Below are 21459 nucleotides of genomic sequence, written 5' to 3' on the forward strand. Positions count from 1 at the left end.
ACCTCCCCATCACCGAGGTCACCTCATGGGCTGCACCTCCCCATCACCGAGGTCACCTCATGGGCTGCACCTCCCCATCACCGAGGTCACCTCATGGGCTGCACCTCCCCATCACGAGGTCAACTCATGGGCTGCACCTCCCCGTCACGAGGTCACCTCATGGGCTGCACCTCCCCATCACGAGGTCACCTCATGGGCTGCACCGCCCCGTCACGAGGTCACCTCATGCCATCGTTATGAACGTTCTCTACCTGTGACGCCGTAGTGGAGCCCTTAGGTGGTGATAAGCAAAGTCATTCAGGACAGAGGCTAACTACTGTTTAGTCTAAATTACACTATCGTGCCTGGAAATACGATGACATTGCCAAAGTAGCCAAATATTTAGTAGGGAACAACTTTGCCGGCATTGTCATGTCTTCAAATTTACTTTAGACATGGCAATGTTGTCATTAGCTTGTAAAGTTGGTCGAAAATAGCTAGCAATGCTAACGCTAGGTAGCTAGCTGAAATCCGGTGTCCTCGTCTCAACCTTAGCTAACTAGCTAACGTTATACTGCATCTAAAGTCAATCTGGCGACATCAAAATGACGACCAAAGAGTTTCCTACTAATTATATTCCTCCTTTTTAATGTCATCATTCAAATCTTCATCAGCTCTCATTGACGATGCGTCAGTCCAAAACGAGCATCAGTCCAAAACGAGCATCAGTCCAAAACGAGCATCAGTCCAAAACAAAAGTTCGGAACCAGTATTGTGACCAAACATGCAGCCTATGAATTAGTTCTGGTCCAACACCAGAACATCTGATTCAACTCATCATAAAGCCCTAGATGAGTTATGGTCCAATACCAGAACATGTGATTCAACTCATCATAAAGCCCTAGATGAGTTATGGTCCAATACCAGAACATGTGATTCAACTCATCATAAAGCCCTAGATGAGTTATGGTCCAATACCAGAACATGTGATTCAACTCATCATGAAGCCCTAGATTAGTTCTGGTCCAATACCAGAACATGTGATTCAACTCATCATAAAGCCCTAGAATAGTTCTGGTCCAACACCAGAACATGTGATTCAACTCATCATAAAGCCCTAGATGAGTTCTGGTCCAACACCTGAACATCTGATTCAACTCATCATAAAGCCCTAGATTAGTTCTGGTCCAACACCTGAACATCTGATTCAACTCATCATAAAGCCCTAGATTAGTTCTGGTCCAACACCTGAACATCTGATTCAACTCATCATAAAGCCCTAGATTAGTTCTGGTCCAACACCTGAACATCTGATTCAACTCATCATAAAGCCCTAGATTAGTTCTGGTCCAACACCAGAACATGTGATTCAACTCATCATAAAGCCCTAGATGAGTTCTGGTCCAACACCTGAACATCTGATTCAACTCATCATAAAGCCCTAGATTAGTTCTGGTCCAACACCAGAACATGTGATTCAACTCATCATAAAGCCCTAGATGAGTTCTGGTCCAATACCAGAACATGTGATTCAACTCATCATAAAGCCCTAGATGAGTTATGGTCCAATACCAGAACATCTGATTCAACTCATCATAAAGCCCTAGATGAGTTCTGGTCCAACACCTGAACATCTGATTCAACTCCTCATAAAGCCCTAGATGAGTTCTGGTCCAATACCAGAACATCTGATTCAACTCCTCATAAAGCCCTAGATGAGTTCTGGTCCAATACCAGAACATCTGATTCAACTCCTCATAAAGCCCTAGATGAGTTCTGGTCCAATACCAGAACATCTGATTCAACTCCTCATAAAGCCCTAGATTAGTTCTGGTCCAACACCAGAACATCTGATTCAACTCATCATAAAGCCCTAGATTAGTTCAATCTCGTCTTCTACAGTTGGTACAGCCTTTAGTAGACCTCTTGACTTTTTCCACATTTTGTTACGTTACAGCGTTATTCTGAGATGGATTAAATAAATAAAAATATCCTCAGAAATCTACACACAATACTCCTTAATGACAAAGCGAAAACAGATTTGTCTAAATCTTTGCACATTTATAAAATATTTAAAACAGAAATACCATGTTTACATAAGTATTCAGACTCTTTGCTATGAGACTCAAAATTGAGCTCAGGTGCATCCTGTTTCCATTGATCATCCTTGAGATGTTTCTACAACTTGATTGGAGTCCACCTGTGGTAAATTGAATTGATTGGACATGATTTGGAAAGGTACACACCTGTCTATATAAGGTCCCACAGTTGTCAGTGCATGTCAGAGCAAAAACCAAGCCATGAGGTCAAAGGAAGTGTCCGTAGAGTTCTGAGACATGATTGTGTCGAGGCACAGATCTGGGGAAGGGTACCAAAACATTTCTGCAGGATTGAAGGTCCCCAAGATCACAGTAGTTTCTATCATTCTTTAATGGAAGAAGTTTAGAACCATCAAGACTCTTCCTAGAGCTGGCCATCTGGCCAAACTGAGCGATCGGGGGAGAAGGGCATTGGTCATGGAGGTGACCAAAAACCCGATGGTCACTCTGACACAGCTCCAGAGTTCCTCTGTGGAGATGGGAGAACCATCCAGACGGACAACCACTCCACCAATCAGGCCTTTATGGTAGAGTGGCCAGACGGAAGCCACTCCTCAGTAAAAAGCACATGACAGCCTGCTTGAAGTTTGCCAAAAGGCACCTAAAGGACTCAGACCATGAGAAACAAGATTCTCTGGTCTGATGAAACCAAGATTGACCACTTTGGCCTGAATGCCAAGCATCATGTCTGGAGGAAACCTGGCATCATCCCTACGGTGAAGCATGGTGGTGGTAGCATCATGCTGTGGGGATGTTTTTCAGTGGCAGGGACTGGGAGACTAGTCTGGATGAAGGCAAAGATGAACGGAGCAAAGTAAAAATATAAATATATATGTTTTTGCTTTGTCATTATGGGGTATTGTGATGTCATTATGGTGTATTGTGATGTCATTATGGGGTATTGTGATGTCATTATGGGGTATTGTGATGTCATTATGGGTTATTGTGATGTCATTACGGGGTATTGTGTGTAGATTGATGACAGGGGAAAACCGATTTAATCCAAAAGTCAAGGGGTCTGAATACTTTCTGAAGGCTAGGTACATATCATAGTTTGGAAGAAGGTTGTTGGGCCTCATCCTTTGAGAAACACTGAACGGACCATGAGAGATATCAACAGAATGAAAATAACACTGATGAAACGCAAAGAGAGATGGTATTTTCAGACCCACAAAAACACATGAACACACACACACACACATGCACACACACACATGCATACACACACACATGCACACACACACCTGTTATCCCAGCGCGTCATAGCCACTGACTGTTAAGTGCTAATTTCCTGCCTCGGGAAATGATAGCCAATCAGATCCCCAGCTGATAACAGATGAGTGATGAGACAGTGTGTGTGTTTCTAGTCCATGGCAGTTCAGCGCACCTCACACACACACTGCACATTCCCTACGATTCTTCATTGGATTGTGATGCTGGTGACTTGTATTTGGGTCGTGTTCCAATAGGTACCCTATTCCCCAGTATAGGGCACTGTATCACAACTGGCCGTGATCGAGAGTCTCATAGGGTGGAGCACAGCGTCGTCCTGGTTAGGGTTTGGCCGGGGCACTGTATCACAACAGGTCGTGATCGGGAGTCTCATAGGGTGGAGCACAGCGTCGTCCTGGTTAGGGTTTGGCCGGGGCACTGTATCACAACAGGTCGTGATCGGGAGTCTCATAGGGTTGAGCACAGCGTCGTCCTGGTTAGGGTTTGGCCGGGGCACTGTATCACAACTGGCCGTGATCGGGAGTCTCATAGGGTGGAGCACAGCGTCGTCCTGGTTAGGGTTTGGCCGGGGCACTGTATCACAACCGGCCGTGATCGGGAGTCTCATAGGGTGGAGCACAGCGTCGTCCTGGTTAGGGTTTGGCCGGGGCACTGTATCACAACAGGTCGTGATCGGGAGTCTCATAGGGTGGAGCACAGCGTCGTCCTGGTTAGGGTTTGGCCGGGGCACTGTATCACAACAGGTCGTGATCGGGAGTCTCATAGGGTGGAGCACAGCGTCGTCCTGGTTAGGGTTTGGCCGGGGCACTGTATCACAACAGGTCGTGATCGGGAGTCTCATAGGGTGGAGCACAGCGTCGTCCTGGTTAGGGTTTGGCCGGGGTAGGCCGTCATTGTAAAATAAGAGTTTGTTCATAACTGACTTGCCTGGTTAAATAAAGGTTAACATTAAAAATAATATTAATAATAACAATAAATAGAAGTCCCCCGTTATTAACACCTAGGCAATATTAGGGGTGAGTGAGTGTGTGAAGAGAGGAGGGAGGGAAAATGAAAGAGAGGGAGATAGAGGGAGGGAAAATGAAAGAGAGGGAGATAGAGGGACTGAAAATGAGAGAGAGAGCGAGAGAGAGAGAGAGAGACTGAAAATGAGAGAGAGAGAGAACAGTCTGGTCTGGTCAGGGTTAAATGAGAAACCCAGAGGAAACTGTTCCCTGTTCTCACTGTACGAGGATCTACCTCACACTACACAAATACTATTTAGCTTTGTCACACACACACACACAGACACACAGACACACACACACACACAAACAAGCGTACACAAACAAACACACACAATGTCTAATATCCTCTGGCAGGTTTTAGCTGACAACCATCACAAAATGTGTGTTTCAGTGACCTTGACTGTTTTTTACCCTGCAAATGTGGGGACATGTTATTAATTAAGACCATGATGGATGAAATGGGCCTGGCTCTACACCCCCTCTCTGTACTGTCTCTCTGCCTGCCTGTCTGTCTGCTATTCTGACTACTGTATAAGTGTGTACCAAATGTCACATAGGTGCCGTTTGGGACACAAGCCATGTGTGCTCAGTTCAACTCACAGGCATTGACTGACTGAGTTCTGTTGCAGTAGCATTGACTGACTGAGTTCTGTTGCAGTAGCATTGACTGACTGAGTTCTGTTACAGTAGCATTGACTGACTGAGTTCTGTTACAGTAGCATTGACTGACTGAGTTCTGTTACAGTAGCATTGACTGACTGAGTTCTGTTGCAGTAGCATTGACTGACTGAGTTCTGTTACAGTAGCATTGACTGACTGAGTTCTGTTACAGTAGCATTGACTGACTGAGTTATGTTACAGTAGCATTGACTGGCTGAGTTCTGTTACAGTAGCATTGACTGACTGAGTTCTGTTACAGTAGCATTGACTGACTGAGTTCTGTTACAGTAGCATTGACTGACTGAGTTCTGTTACAGTAGCATTGACTGGCTGAGTTCTGTTACAGTAGCATTGACTGACTGAGTTCTGTTACAGTAGCATTGACTGACTGAGTTCTGTTACAGTAGCATTGACTGGCTGAGTTTTGTTACAGTAGCATTGACTGACTGAGTTCTGTTACAGTAGCATTGACTGACTGAGTTCTGTTACAGTAGCATTGACTGACTGAGTTCTGTTACAGTAGCATTGACTGACTGAGTTCTGTTACAGTAGCATTGTAACTGAAGGTCTGAAAGAACAATGAAAGGAATGTCTTCTCAACCAGGAGTGTCTTCTCAACCAGGCAATATACTACATTATGTCTTCTCAACCAGGAGTGTCTTCTCAACCAGGCAATATACTACATTATGTCTTCTCAACCAGGAGTGTCTTCTCAACAGGCAATATACTACATTATGTCTTCTCAACCAGGAGTGTCTTCTCAACCAGGCAATATACTACATTATGTCTCTACCTCCATATCACATTATGTCTCTGCCACCATATCACATTATGTCTCTACTACCATATCACATTATGTCTCATCTACCATCCATATCACATTATGTCTCCACCACCATCCATATCACATTATGTCTCTACTACCATATCACATTATGTCTCTACCACCATATCACATTATGTCTCTACTACCATATCACATTATGTCTCTACCACCATCCATATCACATTATGTCTCTACTACCATATCACATTATGTCTCTACCACCATATCACATTATGTCTCTACCACCATCCATATCACATTATGTCTCTACTACCATCCATATCACATTATGTCTCTACTACCATATCACATTATGTCTCTACTACCATATCACATTATGTCTCTACTACCATCCATATCACATTATGTCTCTACTACCATCCATATCACATTATGTCTCTACTACCATCCATATCACATTATGTCTCTACTACCATATCACATTATGTCTCTACTACCATATCACATTATGTCTCTACTACCATCCATATCACATTATGTCTCTACCACCATATCACATTATGTCTCTACCACCATCCATATCACATTATGTCTCTACCACCATCCATATCACATTATGTCTCTACTACCATATCACATTATGTCTCTACTACCATATCACATTATGTCTCTACTACCATATCACATTATGTCTCTACTACCATATCACATTATGTCTCTACTACCATATCACATTATGTCTCTACCACCATATCACATTATGTCTCTAGTACCATCCATATCACATTATGTCTCTACCACCATATCACATTATGTCTCTAGTACCATCCATATCACATTATGTCTCTACTACCATATCACATTATGTCTCCACCACCATCCATATCACATTATGTCTCTACTACCATATCACATTATGTCTCTACCATCCATATCACATTATGTCTCTACTACCATATCACATTATGTCTCTACTACCATCCATATCACATTATGTCTCTACCACCATCCATATCACATTATGTCTCTACTACCATATCACATTATGTCTCTACCACCATCCATATCACATTATGTCTCTACTACCATATCACATTATGTCTCTACCACCATCCATATCACATTATGTCTCTACTACCATATCACATTATGTCTCTACCACCATCCATATCACATTCTGTCTCTACTACCATATCACATTATGTCTCTACTACCATATCACATTATGTCTCTATCACCATATCACATAATGTCTCTATCACCATCCATATCACATTATGTCTCTACTACCATATCACATTCTGTCTCTACTACCATATCACATTATGTCTCTACTACCATATCACATTATGTCTCTACTACCATATCACATTATGTCTCTACTACCATATCACATTATGTCTCTACTACCATCCATATCACATTATGTCTCTACCACCATCCATATCACATTATGTCTCTACTACCATATCACATTATGTCTCTACTACCATCCATATCACATTATGTCTCTACTACCATATCACATTATGTCTCTATCACCATATCACATTATGTCTCTGCCACCATCCATATCACATTATGTCTCTGCCACCATCCATATCACATTATGTCTCTACTACCATATCACATTATGTCTCTACTACCATATCACATTATGTCTCTACTACCATATCACATTATGTCTCTACTACCATATCACATTATGTCTCTACTACCATCCATATCACATTATGTCTCTACCACCATCCATATCACATTATGTCTCTACCACCATCCATATCACATTATGTCTCTACTACCATCCATATCACATTATGTCTCTACTACCATCCATATCACATTATGTCTCTACTACCATCCATATCACATTATGTCTCTACTACCATATCACATTATGTCTCTACTACCATCCATATCACATTATGTCTCTACCACCATCCATATCACATTATGTCTCTACCACCATCCATATCACATTATGTCTCTACTACCATCCATATCACATTATGTCTCTACCACCATCCATATCACATTATGTCTCTACCACCATCCATATCACATTATGTCTCTACTACCATATCACATTATGTCTCTACCACCATCCATATCACATTATGTCTCTACTACCATATCACATTATGTCTCTATCACCATATCACATTATGTCTCTGCCACCATCCATATCACATTATGTCTCTGCCACCATCCATATCACATTATGTCTCTACTACCATATCACATTATGTCTCTACTACCATATCACATTATGTCTCTACTACCATATCACATTATGTCTCTAGCACCATATCACATTATGTCTCTACCACCATCCATATCACATTATGTCTCTATCACCATATCACATTATGTCTCTACTACCATCCATATCACATTATGTCTCTACTACCATCCATATCACATTATGTCTCTACTACCATATCACATTATGTCTCTACTACCATATCACATTATGTCTCTACCACCATCCATATCACATTATGTCTCTACCACCATATCACATTATGTCTCTACCACCATCCATATCACATTATGTCTCTACTACCATATCACATTATGTCTCTACCACCATCCATATCACATTATGTCTCTACCACCATATCACATTATGTCTCTACCACCATCCATATCACATTATGTCTCTACTACCATATCACATTATGTCTCTACTACCATATCACATTATGTCTCTACCACCATATCACATTATGTCTCTACCACCATATCACATTATGTCTCTACCACCATATCACATTATGTCTCTACCACCATCCATATCACATTATGTCTCTACCACCATATCACATTATGTCTCTACCACCATATCACATTATGTCTCTACCACCATCCATATCACATTATGTCTCTACCACCATATCACATTATGTCTCTACCACCATATCACATTATGTCTCTATCACCATCCATATCACATTATGTCTCTACTACCATATCACATTATGTCTCTACCACCATCCATATCACATTATGTCTCTATCACCATCCATATCACATTATGTCTCTACTACCATATCACATTATGTCTCTACTACCATCCATATCACATTATGTCTCTACTACCATATCACATTATGTCTCTACCACCATCCATATCACATTATGTCTCTACCACCATATCACATTATGTCTCTACTACCATATCACATTATGTCTCTACTACCATATCACATTATGTCTCTACTACCATATCACATTATGTCTCTACCACCATATCACATTATGTCTCTACCACCATCCATATCACATTATGTCTCTACCACCATATCACATTATGTCTCTAGCACCATGTCACATTATGTCTCTACTACCATCCATATCACATTATGTCTCTACTACCATATCACATTATGTCTCTACCACCATATCATATTATGTCTCTAGCACCATGTCACATTATGTCTCTACTACCATCCATATCACATTATGTCTCTACTACCATCCATATCACATTATGTCTCTACTACCATCCATATCACATTATGTCTCTACTACCATATCACATTATGTCTCTACCACCATATCACATTATGTCTCTACCACCATCCATATCACATTATGTCTCTACTACCATCCATATCACATTATGTCTCTACTACCATCCATATCACATTATGTCTCTACCACCATATCACATTATGTCTCTACCACCATCCATATCACATTATGTCTCTACCACCATATCACATTATGTCTCTACCACCATCCATATCACATTATGTCTCTACCACCATATCACATTATGTCTCTAGCACCATGTCACATTATGTCTCTACCACCATGCCGCAGCCACACACACACGCGCGCGCACGCACACAAACACATACACATACACACACACACACGCTAAAAAATCTAACCATGACCTGTACTCTTAACCTAACCTTAAACCTAAATCTAATTCTAACCTTAACCCTAACCTTAACCCTGACCCTGACCCTAACCCTAACCTTAACCCTGACCCTGACCCTAACCCTAACCTTAAACCTAAATCTAATTCTAACCCTAAATCTGATTCTAATCTTAACCCTAAACCCCCTAAAAATAGCATTTGGTCCCCACAAGTATAGTTAAACACATCCACACACACACACACACACACACACACACACACACACACACACACACACACACACACACACACACACACACACACACACACACACACACACACACACACACACACACTGCACTACTTAACTCTACAATGACCAGAGAGGGCTTTGTTCAAGGGTGTTTGTGATCAAGAGGCATTTGTTCACAGCTGAGATATTGTTCAGTAGTATTCTAGAGTTCTGATGATCTCTCGTTGTCTCCAACGTTCTGGTTCTATTTCCTGTCACGGGTACTTGTTGGAATTCTAGAGTGGACGCTTGACATTGTAAATGAATTAGTTAGCTCCATTGTTTGGGGTTTTGTATCTGAAGTAGCTTTACCCTTCACACGTACAAATACACACATATGAGTGCTGGCACGTACACACACAAATGCACACACTTCTCCAACCTTGCCGTTTTCTGCTATTGTGTAATTGTGCAATTTCTTAGCTTTGTTTATTTCCTTAATTCTTTTTTAACCCCTCTATTCTTGTCTTCCAATCCCTGTCTTCTCTCTCTAAACCCCTCCTCCTCCTTCTTGTCTTCCAATCCCTGTCCTCTCTCTCTAAACCCCTCCTCCTCCTTCTTGTCTTCCAATCCCTGTCCTCTCTCTCTAAACCCCTCCTCCTCCTTCTTGTCTTCCAATCCCTGTCCTCTCTCTCTAAACCCCTCCTCCTCCTTCTTGTCTTCCAATCCCTGTCCTCTCTCTCTAAACCCCTCCTCCTCCTTCTTGTCTTCCAATCCCTGTCCTCTCTCTCTATAACCCCTCCTCCTCCTCCTCCTTCTCGTCTTCCAATCCCTTTCCTCTCTCTCTAAACCCCTCCTCCTCCTTCTCGTCTTCCAATCCCTGTCTTCTCTCTCTAAACCCCTCCTCCTCCTTCTTGTCTTCCAATCCCTGTCCTCGCTCTCTCTAAACCCCTCCTCCTCCTTCTTGTCTTCCAATCCCTGTCCTCTCTCTCTAAACCCCTCCTCCTCCTTCTTGTCTTCCAATTCCTGTCCTCTCTCTCTCTAAACCCCTCCTCCTCCTTCTTGTCTTCCAATCCCTGTCCTCTCTCTCTAAACCCCTCCTCCTCCTTCTTGTCTTCCAATCCCTGTCCTCTCTCTCTGTAACCCCTCCTCCTCCTCCTTCTCGTCTTCCAATCCCTGTCTTCTCTCTCTAAACCCCTCCTCCTCCTTCTTGTCTTCCAATCCCTGTCCTCGCTCTCTCTAAACCCCTCCTCCTCCTTCTTGTCTTCCAATCCCTGTCCTCTCTCTCTAAACCCCTCCTCCTCCTTCTTGTCTTCCAATCCCTGTCCTCTCTCTCTAAACCCCTCCTCCTCCTTCTTGTCTTCCAATCCCTGTCCTCTCTCTCTAAACCCCTCCTCCTCCTTCTTGTCTTCCAATCCCTGTCCTCTCTCTCTAAACCCCTCCTCCTCCTTCTTGTCTTCCAATCCCTGTCCTCTCTCTCTAAACCCCTCCTCCTCCTTCTTGTCTTCCAATCCCTGTCTTCTCTCTCTAAACCCCTCCTCCTCCTTCTTGTCTTCCAATCCCTGTCCTCTCTCTCTCTAAACCCCTCCTCCTCCTTCTTCTCTTCCAATCCCTGTCCTCTCTCTCTAAACCCCTCCTCCTCCTTCTTGTCTTCCCATCCCTGTCCTCTCTCTCTCTAAACCCCTCCTCCTCTTCCTTCTCTCTGTTCTCTAGATGCAAGATGCTATGGGCTATGAACTTCCCTGGGCCTATTTTGTCAGTCTCGTCATCTTTGGATCCTTTTTCGTTCTAAATCTGGTTCTGGGGGTGTTGAGCGGGTAAGAGCGCTGTGTGTGTGTGTGTGTGTGTGTGTGTGTGTGTGTGTGTGTGTGTGTGTGTGTGTTTGTGTGTGTGTGTGTGTGTGTGTTTGTGTGTGTGTGTGTGTGTGTGTGTGTGTGTGTGTGTGTGTGTGTGTGTGTGTGTGTGTGTGTGTGTGTGTGTGTGTGTGTGTGTGTGTGTGTGTGTGTGTGTGTGTGTGTGTGTGTGTGTGTTTGCCCTCCCTGTGACCGCAGACCAGACAACAAGACTCCTGGGACAGAGAAAGAAAGGGATGAAAAGAGACTATACGATAGAGGGGAGAGGGAGGAGACACTCAGAACAGGGGGGAGAGGGAGGAGACACTCAGAAAGGAGGGTAGAGGGAGACACTCAGAACAGAGGGGAGAGGGAGGAGACACTCAGAACAGAGGGGAGAGGGGGGAGACACTCAGAACAGAGGGGAGAGGGAGGAGACACTCAGAACAGAGGGGAGAGGGAGGAGACACTCAGAACAGAGGGGAGAGGGAGGAGACACTCAGAACAGAGGGGAGAGGGGGGAGACACTCAGAACAGAGGGGAGAGGGAGGAGACACTCAGAAAGGAGGGGAGAGGGAGGAGACACTCAGAACAGAGGGGAGAGGGAGGAGACACTCAGAAAGGAGGGGAGAGGGGGGAGACACTCAGAACAGAGGGGAGAGGGAGGAGACACTCAGAAAGGAGGGGAGAGGGAGGAGACACTCAGAAAGGAGGGGAGAGGGGGGAGACACTCAGAACAGAGGGGAGAGGGAGGAGACACGCAGAACAGAGGGGAGAGGGAGGAGACACTCAGAAAGGAGGGGAGAGGGAGGAGACACTCAGAAAGGAGGGGAGAGGGAGGAGACACTCAGAACAGAGGGGAGAGGGAGGAGACACTCAGAACAGAGGGGAGAGGGAGGAGACACTCAGAAAGGAGGGGAGAGGGAGACACTCAGAACAGAGGGGAGAGGGAGGAGACAGACACTCAGAACAGAGGGGAGAGGGAGGAGACACTCAGAACAGAGGGGAGAGGGAGGAGACACTCAGAAAGGAGGGGAGAGGGAGGAGACACTCAGAACAGAGGGGAGAGGGAGGAGACACTCAGAACGGAGGGAAGTGAGACACTCAGAAAGGAGGGGAGAGGGAGACACTCAGAACGGAGGGGAGAGGGAGGAGACACTCAGAAAGGAGGGGAGAGGGAGGAGACACTCAGAACAGAGGGGAGAGGGAGGAGACACTCAGAACGGAGGGGAGTGAGACACTCAGAAAGGAGGGGAGAGGGAGACACTCAGAACGGAGGGGAGAGGGGGGAGACACTCAGAACGGAGGGGAGTGAGACACTCAGAAAGGAGGGGAGAGGGAGACACTCAGAACGGAGGGGAGAGGGGGGAGACACTCAGAACGGAGGGGAGAGGGAGACACTCAGAACAGAGGGGAGAGTGAGACACTCAGAACAGAGGGGAGAGGGAGGAGACACTCAGAACAGAGGGGAGAGGGGGACACTCAGAACGGAGGGGAGAGGGAGGAGACACTCAGAACAGAGGGGAGAGGGAGGAAACACTCAGAAAGGAGGGGAGAGGGAGGAGACACTCAGAACGGAGGGGAGAGGGAGGAGACACTCAGAACAGAGGGGAGAGGGAGGAAACACTCAGAACGGAGGGTAGAGGGCGGAGACACTCAGAACGGAGGGGCTCCGAAAGACCACTAACTAACAGGGGCTCCGAAATCTGGAAAAACTCATCTGCTGTTCAAACGAAGCCAGCATCTACTTCATTAATATAGACATTCCAAACCCTATGAAAACTCCATCCAAAAATCCATTCAGTCATTTCAGTGAAAGTCTCCACAAGGCTTCAGTCATTTCAGTGAAAGTCTCCACAAGGCTTCAGTCATTTCAGTGAAAGTCTCCACAAGGCTTCAGTCATTTCAGTGAAAGTCTCCACAAGGCTTCAGTCATTTCAGTGAAAGTCTCCACAAGGCTTCAGTCATTTCAGTGAAAGTCTCCACAAGGCTTCAGTCATTTCAGTGAAAGTCTCCACAAGGCTTCAGTCATTTCAGTGAAAGTCTCCACAAGGCTTCAGTCATTTCAGTGAAAGTCTCCACAAGGCTTCAGTCATTTCAGTGAAAGGCTCCACAAGGCTTCAATCACCTGTGACAGGTCGACAGAGGGTCTGACATGTTACTTTAGGCTCTAGTCACAGTGGAAAGGTAGGTTTATATGCATCTTTAGAGAAGCCAATAGATATAGCCTCAAGGGACAGGTTCAGGAGCGGGTCAATGCAAGGGATTGTGGGTAGGGAGAGGAGGAGGAGGTGAAGAAAGGAGGAGGAGGAGAGGAGTATTCTGGGAATGTAATGCCCAGTATCAGGTAGAAACAGTGTGTGTGTGTGTGTGTGTGTGTGTGTGTGTGTGTGTGTGTGTGTGTGTGTGTGTAGATAGGTTGACGTGTGCGTTGACGTGTGTCGTACCGGCCGTATGGTAATCCCAACCACCTGTCTGTCCGCTTTATGGTAATATGTCCAGAGTGGTTGCCGGGGGTGACGTGATGTCACAACCTCTTAACGCATGCTGGTGTTCCCACAGGAGAGTCGCACAGTGTTCACAGAGAGAGAGAGAGAGAGAGAGAGATAGAGCAGGACATTATCTCTCCATCCTCTGCTGTCTTTTTCTCTCTCTCTCTCTCTCTCTCTCTCTCTCCTCTCTGTCCTCTTTCCCCTCTCCCTCCCTATATCTCCTCTCCCTTCTCTCTCCTCTTCCCTCTCTCTCTCTCTCTCTCTCTCTCTCTCTCTCTCTTTCCTCTCTTTCCCCTCTCCCTCGCTATATCTCTTCTCCCTTCTCTCTCCTTTCTCCTCCTTCTCTCTCTCTCCTCTCTGTTCTCTCTTTGCCCTCTCCCTTCTCTCTCCTTCCTCCTTGTCTCTCTCCTCCTCCCTCCATTCATCACTACATTGGGAGAAGTCAGTACTGTAGATAAACCTTTCCTCTCCTCCTCTGTGTGGTTCAACCCAGGCATCCCCCCCTGGGGCACTCCTACTCACTTAAAAACCTTTCCTCTCCTCCTCTGTGTGGTTCAACCCAGGCATCCCCCCCTGGGGCACTCCTACTCACTTAAAAACCTTTCCTCTCCTCCTCTGTGTGGTTCAACCCAGGCATCCCCCCCTGGGGCGCTCCTACTCACTTAAAAACCTTTCCTCTCCTCCTCTGTGTGGTTCAACCCAGGCATCCCCCCCTGGGGCGCTCCTACTCACTTAAAAACCTTTCCTCTCCTCCTCTGTGTGGTTCAACCCAGGCATCCCCCCCTGGGGCACTCCTACTCACTTAAAAACCTTTCCTCTCCTCCTCTGTGTGGTTCAACCCAGGCATCCCCCCCTGGGGCGCTCCTACTCACTTAAAAACCTTTCCTCTCCTCCTCTGTGTGGTTCAACCCAGGCATCCCCCCCTGGGGCACTCCTACTCACTTAAAAACCTTTCCTCTCCTCCTCTGTGTGGTTCAACCCAGGCATCCCCCCCTGGGGCACTCCTACTCACTTAAAAACCTTTCCTCTCCTCCTCTGTGTGGTTCAACCCAGGCATCCCCCCCTGGGGCACTCCTACTCACTTAAAAACCTTTCCTCTCCTCCTCTGTGTGGTTCAACCCAGGCATCCCCCCCTGGGGCACTCCTACTCACTTAAAAACCTTCTCTCCCATTTAAAACCCACTGGCTTTGTTTCTGCAGTATAAAACTCACTCCTGCAGGTGGTCCCCGTTTTCTGGTTTTACCCAACGCTGAGTCATGTTGCCAAGTATAAGACGTTCACACACACACACAGCCGAGAAACGCAGTGATAAATTATTTAGACTCAGGTTGATTTAGAGGTACACTCCTAGAAATAAAGGTGCTATCTAAAACCTAAAAGGGTGATTTGTCTGTCCCCATAGGAGAACCATTTGAAAAAAACTTTTGGGTTCAATGTAGAGCCCTTCTACCGAGGGTTCTACATGGAACCCAAAAGGGTTCTGACTGAAACAAAAAGGGTTCTACCTGGAACCAAAAAGGGTTCTACCTGGAACCCAAAAGGGTTCTGCCTGGAACCAAAAAGGGTTCTACCTGGAACCAAAAAGGGTTCTACCTGGAACCCAAAAGGGTTCTGCCTGGAACCAAAAAGGGTTCTACCTGGAACCAAAAAGGGTTCTACCTGGAACCAAAAAGGGTTCTCCTGACCTACAGTATAGGGACAGCTAAAGAACAAGTTTCATTTTTTAAATCTGAGGAGCGTTGGAATTGGAATCTTCCTGGTAACTAAGCGGTAACTAAGGTTATTATGGGCTGGTCTGTGAGGTGTAACACATGGGGACTAACTTGGTTCGTCTGTGTAACATCATTTTGTGTTAGCCCACTGAGCTTAAGCCCAGTGGTGGAAAAAATTTGCAATTGTCATACTTGAGTAAAAGTAAAGATACCTTAATAGAAAATAACTCAAGTAAAAGTGAAAGTCACCCAGTAAAATACTACTTGAGTAAAAAGTCTAAAAGTATTTGGTTTTAAATATACTTAAGTATCAAAACCAAGTGTAATTGCTAAAATATACTTAAGTACCAAAAGTAAACGTCTAAAGTATTTAAAACGACTCATATTAATTAAACCATACAGCACCATCTTCTTGTTTTTTAATGTACAGATAGCCAGCGACACTCTCCAACACTCAGACATCATTTACAACAAATAATTTCTGTTTAGGGAGTCCACCAATCAGAGGCAGTAGAGATAACCAGGGATGTTCTCTGTTTAGTGAGTCCACCAGATCAGAGGCAGTAGAGATAACCAGGGATGTTCTCTGTTTAGTGAGTCCACCAGATCAGAGGCAGTAGAGATAACCAGGAGCGTTCTCTGTTTAGTGAGTCCACCAGATCAGAGGCAGTAGGGATGAACAGGGATGTTCTCTGTTTAGTGAGTCTGCCAGATCCTGTGCCTCTGGCGAGGCCTTGGAGGGCTGTGCGGCCCCAAAGAAATGCCACCCCACACCATGACTGACCCACCACCAAACCGGTCATGCTGAAGGATGTTGCAGGCAGCAGAACGTTCTCCACGGCGTCTCCAGACTGTCACGTCTGTCACGTGCTCAGTGTGAACCTGCTTTCATCTGTGAAGAGCACAGGGCGCCAGTGGCGAATTTACCAATCTTGGTGTTCTCTGGCAAATGCCTAACATCCTGCACGGTGTTGGGCTGTGGACGTCGGGCCCTCATACCACCCTCATGGAGTCTGTTTCTGACCATTTGAGCAGACACATGCACATTTGTGGCCTGCTGGAGGTCATTTTGCAGAGCTCTGGCAGTGCTCCTCCTGCTCCTCCTTGCACAAAGGCGGAGGTAACGGTCCTGCTGTTGGGTTGTTGCCCTCCTACGGTCTCCTCCACGTCTCCTGATGTACTGGTCTGTCTCCTGGTAGTTCCTCCATGCTCTGGACACTACGTTGATAGACACAGCAAACCTTCTTGCCACAGCTCGCATTGATGTGTCATCCTGGATAAGCTGCACTACCTGAGCCACTTGTGTGGGTTGTAGACTCCGTCTCATGCTACCACTAGAGTGAAAGCACCGCCAGCATTCAAAAGTGACCAAAACATCAGCCAGGAAGCGTAGGAACTGAGAAGTGGTCTGTGGTCACCACCTGCAGAACCACTCCTTTATTGGGGGTGTCTTGCTAATTGCCTATAATTTCCACCTGTTGTCTATTCCCATTTGCAAAACAGCATGTGACATTTATTGTCAATCAGTGTTGCTTCCTAAGTGGACAGTTTGATTTCACAGAAGTGTGATTGACTTGGAGTTACATTGTGTTGTTTCAGTGTTCCCTTTATTTTGTTGAGCAGTGTATTTTCACTTTTCACTTTTTTTTAAGTACTTTACATCACTGCTTTAGCCTAGGTAGCCAATCAGGTCTCGAGGTCTCAGACAAGGGTTACTCCATTACACATCGCAGGCAGGTCCAGTGGAGTCTTGTTGCTCTGTGTTGAAGGGACATTAACTCTTGTTGCTGTGTGTTGGAGGAACATTAACTCTTGTTGCTGTGTGTTGGAGGGACATTAACTCTTGTTGCTGTGTGTTGAAGGGACATTAACTCTTGTTGCTGTGTGTTGGAGGGACATTAACTCTCCCCTGCCTCCTCTCTCCTATCTCTTCCCAGGTCAATGACGCTGTAGGGAGTGGCTGGCCCTGGCTCTATTTTGTCACGCTAATCATCATAGGGTCATTTTTTGTGCTTAACTTGGTGTTGGGGGTGTTGAGCGGGTAAGAACCGGTTCTACTGCAGGTTCTAATGGAGCCTGGCCTCTTCCTCTTCGGCTGACCTTTTATCCCTGCTTGTCTGACTGGTTCTACCATGGCCTCTTCTGTCTGTCTGTCTGTCTGACTGACTGACTGGTTCTAACATGGCCTCTTCTGTCTGTCTGTCTGTCTGTCTGTCTGTCTGTCTGTCTGTCTGTCTGACTGACTGGTTCTACCATGGCCTCTTCTGTCTGTCTTACTAACTGGTTCTAATATGGCCTCTAATGGTATTATTCTCTGCTTGACTGACTGACCGCTCCTCTGGTCTGCCTGCTTGAAGGACTGACTGATTCTTATTTAACCTGTTCTCTTTGCCTGAGTGACTTTCTGCTGGTTCTGCTGTGGCCTCTTCTTCCAGCCTGACTTACAGACTGTTACCGTTGTCTTTCTGCCTGACTGACTAGTTAAAATGTGGCCTCTTCTTGATACCTGACTGACTGGTTCTACTGTTGGTCTCCTCTCTGACTGACTGACTGGTTCTACTGTTGGTCTCCTCTCTGACTGACTGGTTCTACTGTTGATCTCCTCTCTGACTGACTGGTTCTAATGTTGGTCTCCTCTCTGACTGACTGGTTCTACTGTTGGTCTCCTCTCTGACTGTTGGTCTCCTCTCTGAAGGTCGAGAGCCATGCGTCCTCCGAAACACGCCAAGCCGCACTACTTCTTGACACACTGCTCTCTTAACCTGGAAGCCAGCCGCACCAATGTGTCGGAGGAAACACCGTATAGATGGCGACATAAGTCATGCACCGGGCCCGCCACAAGGAGTAGCTAGATCCCTTTCGGACAAGGACATCCCAGCCGGGAGAACCCTCCCCTAACACGGACGACGCTGGGCCAATTGTGCCCCGCCTCATGGGTCTCCCGGTCGCAGCCAGTTGTGACACAGCCCGGGATCGAACCCGGGTCTGTAGGGACACCTCTAGCACTGCGAGAGGAGTTCATCCAGCCTGACTTACTGACTAACTGACTAGTTAAACTTTGTCCTTTTCTTCCAGCCTGACTTACTGACTGCTCCTATTTCTGACTGACTGACTTGCTGACTGTCTCTCCACCTCCTCTCCCTCTACCTCTTCCTGATAAACCACTCTATTCTAGTCTCAGGCTTTTAGTTGGGATGGATGCTGCTGTTATTGCTGTTGGCTGGGGGAATACAGGGGCCTATTAAAGCCCATCTATAATGTATGATGTCTTAAGATGTGTCTATAATATGTATAAAGTTGTTTGTCAAGACAACATTCATGATCTTTAGCACCTGTATGTCTGACTTTGTTTTCATGTGTATGTCTACCGTGTCTCTGTTTTCTGTTGTTTGCATGCTTCACACTCAACATATAGTCCCCAAAAATGCCATAGATTCCCGCTTAGAATATGAATCAACATCAATCCTGAATAGACATCAGAGAACAGAGGGAGAGGATAAGGAGACATACATGGAGATAGACAGGACATGGATAAACAGAGAGGCCCCTGGGAGTAATTCTACTGAGGGTTCTAAGGGTGAATATACTGTAGACAACAGGAGACAGGACATGGAGAAACAGAGAGGCCCCTGGGAGTAATTCTACTGAGGGTTCTAAGGGTGAATATACTGTAGACAACAGGAGACAGGACATGGAGAAACAGAGAGGCCCCTGGGAGTAATTCTACTGAGGGTTCTAAGGGTGTATATACTGTAGACAACAGGAGACAGGACATGGATAAACAGAGAGGCCCCTGGGAGTAATTCTACTGAGGGTTCTAAGGGCGTATATACTGTAGACAACAGGAGACAGGACATGGAGAAACAGAGAGGCCCCTGGGAGTAATTCTACTGAGGGTTCTGAGGGTGTATATACTGTAGACAACAGGAGACAGGACATGGAGAAACAGAGAGGCCCCTGGGAGTAATTCTACTGAGGGTTCTAAGGGTGAATATACTGTAGACAACAGGAGACAGGACATGGAGAAACAGAGAGGCCCCTGGGAGTAATTCTACTGAGGGTTCTAAGGGTGTATATACTGTAGACAACAGGAGACAGGACATGGAGAAACAGAGAGGCCCCTGGGAGTAATTCTACTGAGGGTTCTAAGGGTGAATATACTGTAGACAACAGGAGACAGGACATGGAGAAACAGAGAGGCCCCTGGGAGTAATTCTACTGAGGGTTCTAAGGGTGAATATACTGTAGACAACAGGAGACAGGACATGGAAAAACAGAGAGGCCCCTGGGAGTAATTCTACTGAGGGTTCTAAGGGTGAATATACTGTAGACAACAGGAGACAGGACATGGAGAAACAGAGAGGCCCCTGGGAGTAATTCTACTGAGGGTTCTAAGGGTGTATATACTGTAGACAACAGGAGACAGGACATGGAGAAACAGAGAGACTTCTGGGATCATTTTCTCTCTACTTGTAACTGAGTCAGTTTGTCTCATCCATCTTCCCAGTTATTGTATCCATTTGGGACACAGACGGGGCCGTGGGTCAGCAGTGCTAGACGTACTCAGCCCTGTAGACAGAGTCTGTGGGGTGGGACTGTAATTTCAGAACTTCCCAGGTGACCAATACTCCACTCAAACACCACTCACCAACACAGTGATTTCCTCAGACACCAACCAGGGAGGTGGGAAGCTGTGTCGGCCCTAGTGGTAGTCTTACATCCCAAAGAGGGTGCTGTTTGATCAGGGCCCATAGGGAACAGGTGCTGTTTGATCAGGGCCCATAGGGAACAGGTGCTGTTTGACCAGGGCCCAATAGGGAACAGGTGCTGTTTGACCAGGGCCCACAGGGAACAGGGTGCTGTTTGACCAGGGCCCAATAGGGAACAGGTGCTGTTTGACCAGGGCCCCATAGGGAACAGGGTGCTGTTTGACCAGGGCCCACAGGGAACAGGGTGCTGTTTGACCAGGGCCCTTAGGGAACAGGGTGCTGTTTGACCAGTGCCCCATAGGGAACAGGTGCTGTTTGACCAGGGCCCCATAGGGAACAGAGTGCTGTTTGACCAGGGCCCCATAGGGAACAGGTGCTGTTTGACCAGGGCCCAATAGGGAACAGGTGCTGTTTGACCAGGGCCCCATAGGGAACAGGGTGCCGTTTGACCAGGGCCCCATAGGGAACAGGTGCTGTTTGACCAGGGCCCCATAGGGAACAGGGTGCTGTTTGACCAGGGCCCCATAGGGAACAGGGTGCCGTTTGACCAGGGCCCCATAGGGAACAGGTGCTGTTTGACCAGGGCCCCATAGGGAACAGGGTGCTGTTTGACCAGGGCCCCATAGGGAACAGGTGCTGTTTGACCAGGGCCCCATAGGGAACAGGTGCTGTTTGACCAGGGCCCAATAGGGAACAGGTGCTGTTTGACCAGGGCCCCATAGGGAACAGGTGCTGTTTGACCAGGGCCCCATAGGGAACATGTGCTGTTTGACCAGGGCCCCATAGGGAACAGGGTGCTGTTTGACCAGGGCCCCATAGGGAACAGGGTGCTGTTTGACCAGGGC

General features: G+C 46.2%; 1 protein-coding gene across 6 annotated transcripts in view; it reads left to right on the forward strand.

Annotated features, from left to right (window-relative positions):
- cacna1c (calcium voltage-gated channel subunit alpha1 C) overlaps positions 1-21459 on the forward strand; it is a 537514-nt gene that overhangs the window by 390774 nt on the left and 125281 nt on the right. For all 6 annotated transcript variants that reach the window (XM_090201229.1, XM_090201230.1, XM_090201236.1 and 3 more), the window contains exon 8: positions 11582-11685. In XM_090201229.1, the coding sequence (XP_090057355.1) occupies positions 11582-11685 (104 nt within the window). The remainder of the gene's footprint in view (positions 1-11581; positions 11686-21459) is intronic.

The sequence above is a fragment of the Oncorhynchus mykiss genome, chromosome 15, assembly GCF_057628025.1.
Source record: "Oncorhynchus mykiss isolate SJ-2025 chromosome 15, ASM5762802v1, whole genome shotgun sequence".
NCBI classification, from domain to species: Eukaryota; Metazoa; Chordata; class Actinopteri; order Salmoniformes; family Salmonidae; genus Oncorhynchus; species Oncorhynchus mykiss.